Source organism: Sphaeramia orbicularis, chromosome 24 (assembly GCF_902148855.1).
Source record: "Sphaeramia orbicularis chromosome 24, fSphaOr1.1, whole genome shotgun sequence".
Taxonomy (NCBI): domain Eukaryota; kingdom Metazoa; phylum Chordata; class Actinopteri; order Kurtiformes; family Apogonidae; genus Sphaeramia; species Sphaeramia orbicularis.
The window spans coordinates 33,630,279-33,634,850 of record NC_043979.1 but is presented as its reverse complement, the minus strand read 5'-3'; the positions used below and the strand labels follow the sequence as shown (position 1 = coordinate 33,634,850).

Below are 4,572 nucleotides of genomic sequence, written 5' to 3'. Positions count from 1 at the left end.
GACAGAGAGGTGCAGCCGGTTCTGGAGGTCCTGGTGGGGAAGACGATGGAGCAGGCTCTGCTGGAGGTGATGGAGGAGGAGGAGCTGGCCTGTCTGAGGGCCCAGCAGAGGGCCTTCGAGGAGCTCCGAAGCGCCGAGATGGCCGAGGTGCAACGGCTTCAAGAGCAGGAGAGACGCCACAGAGAGGAGAAAGTACGGACGTCACACACCACATGACATTACAGACCCACACAGATAACTGGCACTGGACGCATGTAGATGTCATGTATAAAGATGAACTCTGAAAGACTGATGAGTTTCAACGTTTTGTATAGATAACAGGTGGTGCCAGGCACAACAAACCCCACCCCTCGCACATGTTGTTGCTTATTACCTCCGCCAAGGGGGTTATGTTTTCATCTGGGTTTGTTTGTTCGTTTGTTTGTCTGTTAGCAAGATAACTCAAAAAGTTATGGAAGGATTTTGATGAAATTTTCAGGAAATGTTGATACTGGCACAAGGAACAAATGATTAAATTTTGGTGGTGATCGGGGTGGGGGTGGGGGGCTGATCTGCCTTGGCAGCGGTCTGCGCTCTCCAAGTGCTTTTCTAGTTTTGGTATATGTCAAGCTGATGTCATCATGTCTATGCATGTGCTGATGTCAGCATATCAGTTACCTCTATATATGTGTCAAGTTTGACGTAAATTGACAGAAAATTTATGGTTTTCATAGACATGTGAAATTTTGCCCATTATAAGTAAATGGGTGAAAAAAAAGATTGAAAAATTTAATAAAAAATTGTAACTTTGACCTACTTTTCCCAAAATTTAATGACATCTATTCTGGGTCACTGGTAATCTGTAAACCCAATTTGGTATGAATTCAACAAATAGTTTTACTGCTACAGACATGTGAAATTTCTCCCATTATAAGTAAATGGGACAAAAAAAAAGATTTAAAAAATTCATTAAAAATGTAAACTTTAACCTACTTTTCCCAAAATGTGACCACACTTACTCTGGGTCACTGGCAGCCTACATACCCAATTTGGTATGAATTCAACAAATAGTTCTGCTGCTAGAGTGTTAAAAAACAAAGAAACAAACAAACCGAACCAAAAACAGTCCCCCTTGCCTCCTCTTCAGGGGGTGGGGTAATAATTTTCACATAGGACTGGTAAGCAATCAAGCAATCAGGAAAACCAAGCCTGATACACAAACTGAAGTGCCGTACAAGCCTCTACACAACTCCTTCAGTTTATAATGATTAAAAAAAAAAAAAAAAAAAACCCGCTTATGACTGTCTACATCAACGCCTTATTGTCCTTTTTTTTTTTTTTTAACAAAAGCCAGAGTTGAAGGGATCCTTTCTTGTAAGACTTAGCATAATACTCTGAGGACAGTTGGCAGTTCATTGCCATGGTAACAAGGATCTGTCAATGCAGTCACAGGAAACTGTAACTTTACTTTGTTGATTAAGTTGATGTTGTTTTAACTTAAAACTTGTTGCTTTTACTTCTTTAGTCACACATATTTCACATTCAAATCCAGTTGGGTAACTGTGTCTTGAGGCTGGGCACAGTTGTTACATAATCATCCAGTCGCTCTAATTTGAACTAACCACGATTATTATGCATAACAGTAACCACTTCCGTTCAGCTGCATGTCAACAGGTGGATGAAACTATTGCAGTCCTAAAATGACAGAAATGTCATATCTCACCACTATTTCCACATCATTTCCCGCTGTTTGTTATTCAGCTGCTCTTTTAAGGATGTTATTGTATCAGGTCACATCATTTCTATTTTATTATTGATGTATTGATGGATTTCACACCTTTTATGTTTATGTTCGTATTCATGTCATGTCTGTCTTGTGCAATTTTTGTTTTCAAAGCATAAAAAGCAACCAAAAGTGTCATTTTTATTTATACTCTCCAGTGTTTAGTGGTTTTCTTTGTGTACTTTATGTGACTGGATGATAAAAAACTTTATATTTGATATGTGTATATCATGTTCTGATGGAGCCAAAGATACATCTGTGGTTCTTAGAAGTCATTTATGCTAATCTGTAAGATGATCAGTTACCGCTCTGTGTTTCCTAGAGATCAGTATTAAACCAAACATAAAGTTAAAACAGTATGAGTCTGGCACAAAAATGAGATTATGCTTAAAGATACCAACATTTTAATATTCCTTTTGGCTTTAGGAGCGCAGAATTGCACAGCAGAAAGAAGCCCTCAAGAGAGAAAAAGAGATCACAGAGAAGATCGCGGCTCGAGCGTACACGCAGCAGTACTTCGCGGACCTGCTACCTTCAGTTTTTACTTCACTGAGGAGCCACGGATATTTCTATGACCCTGTGGAAAAAGGTCAGACTTTGATTATACAGTTGTGGAAAAAATTATTAAACCACCCCTTGTTTTCTTACATTTCTTGTTCATTTTAATGCCTGGTACAACTAAAGGCACATTTGTTTGGACAAATATAATGATAACAACAAAAATATAGCTCATAAGAGTTCAATTTCAGAGCTGATATCTATCCATTTTCCATGTTTCCTTGATAATAACCAGAATCACTGCAGTTCTTACATCAATATCTGTGGCATTGTACTGACAAAAACAGTACTTTTAGACATTCCATGTTTTCTTTTCTGTCTGTTTTAGTCACATGCAGGGGCGCCGCTACCAATCATGGGCCCCATTAAAGTATAATTGTTGTGGACCCTTGGAGGGGTGTGGTGGGGTGGGTGGGGTGAACAATGTCAGTTATGATACCGTAAAAACAAAACTGAAAACGAACATGCACTCACTGTTCTCCTCCTGACTTCTACACCTCTCTTCTACAGCGGATCTTACTCAAAATTTTCCCTCCCTCTGTATCCAATGGACCCCCTCCACTGCTCTATGGCCCCCCCCCAAACACTGGGCCCCATGAATTTGTGATGTTTGCCCCTCCCTTATTGACGCCCCAGGTCACATGATACACACAGGAGTTAGTACTTGATTACATAACTATTGTTTTTGATGACTTTTGATGGACTAATAATTTTTTCTGCGACTGTAGGTTTCTTAGCGTCGTCTGATACAGAAATGGGACATAAAAGTGGACCAGAGGCAAACATTACACAGTACAGTGTGTTTGTATGTGACGTATGTGTTGGTCTGACTTCCAGACATTGAGACAAATTTCTTCCCATGGCTGATGGATGAAGTTCACAACAGTTTGGAGAAGAGATACACTGCAAGAGAACTGCTGGACAGTAAGACATGATAAGATTAATACTTGTTTACAAACCACACCTCAACTTAGTATTGTTCTCATGCTTAATTTTCAATATTTTATTCCTTAAAATCATTTGTTTTACTTTTTTCTCCATAATACAAGTACTATACCAGTGTCTTCTCAACATCACATGATTGAAAAAGAGCAAAGAGATGAAAAATCTGAAACCTGCAATATGTATAAATGTGAAAAATCTCCCTTCATGATATTATCAAAAAGTTTGCTGCATAAATATAAAGACATAAAGACATAAAGATTAATATTTGTTTAGAAACTACTCTTCGACTTAGTATTGTTCTCATGCTTAATTTTCAATATTTTATTCCTTAAAGTCATTTGTTTTCCTTTTTTTTCTCCATAATACAAGTACTATACCAGTGTCTTTTCAACATTACGATTGAAAAAGAGCCAAGAGATGAAAAATCTGAAACCTGCGATATGTATAAATGTGAAAAATCTCCCTTCATGATATTATCAAAAAGTTTGTAGCGCCATTATGAAGACATTATAAAGATTTATATTTGTTTAGAAACCACTCCTCGACTTAGTATCGTCTCATGCTTAATTTTCAACGTTTTAATCCTTAAAGTAATTTGTTTTACTTTTTTTTCTCCATAATACAAGTACTATACCAGTGTCTTCTCAACATTACATGATTGAAAAAGAGCAAAGAGATGAAAAATGTGAAACCTGCGATATGTATAAATGTGAAAAATCTCCCTTCATGAGCTTATCAAAAAGTTTGCAGCATAAATATAAAGACATTATAAAGATTAATATTTGTTTAGAAACCACTCTTCAACTTAGTATTGTTCTCATACTTAATTTCCAATATTTTATTCCTTAAAGTTATTTGTTTTCCTTTTTTCTCCATAAAAAAAAGTATTATACCAGTGTCTTCTCAACATGATTGAAAAAGAGCAAAGAGATGAAAAAATCTGATACCTTCTATATGTATAAATGTGAAAAATCTCACTTCATGAGTTTATAAAAAAGTTTGCAGCATAAATATTTTTCCACTCAGATGGAATGAATCATTATCATCAATCATCACTGGATCATAGATACGGCTGAAGTGCCACCTTGTGGTTATTTTAAAACATTACACTCATGTCAAACTAATGTCACTGTTACATTATTATCCGGTGTGACTTTTTCAGCTATCATCGATGACGTCACCCAGAAAAGACTAGAGAGCTTCAAAGATCCTGAACCACAGCCACAAGAAACAGACAAGTAGAAAGAATTCATCACAGGTCAACGACTTTAATGTATGTTCACAAATAAACTTTGGTTCATTTATTA

General features: G+C 36.8%; 1 protein-coding gene across 1 annotated transcript in view; it reads left to right on the top strand.

Moving 5' to 3' along the window:
* Positions 1 to 4,572, top strand: part of rsph3 (radial spoke head 3) — an 11,393-nt gene extending 6,821 nt beyond the window's left edge. Inside the window, exons 5-8 of the mRNA XM_030127755.1 lie at positions 1 to 192; positions 2,189 to 2,351; positions 3,158 to 3,244; positions 4,428 to 4,572. The exon at positions 1 to 192 is cut by the window's left edge and continues 12 nt beyond it. Of these exons, the coding sequence (XP_029983615.1) occupies positions 1 to 192; positions 2,189 to 2,351; positions 3,158 to 3,244; positions 4,428 to 4,507 (522 nt within the window). The 3' untranslated portion in view covers positions 4,508 to 4,572. The remainder of the gene's footprint in view (positions 193 to 2,188; positions 2,352 to 3,157; positions 3,245 to 4,427) is intronic.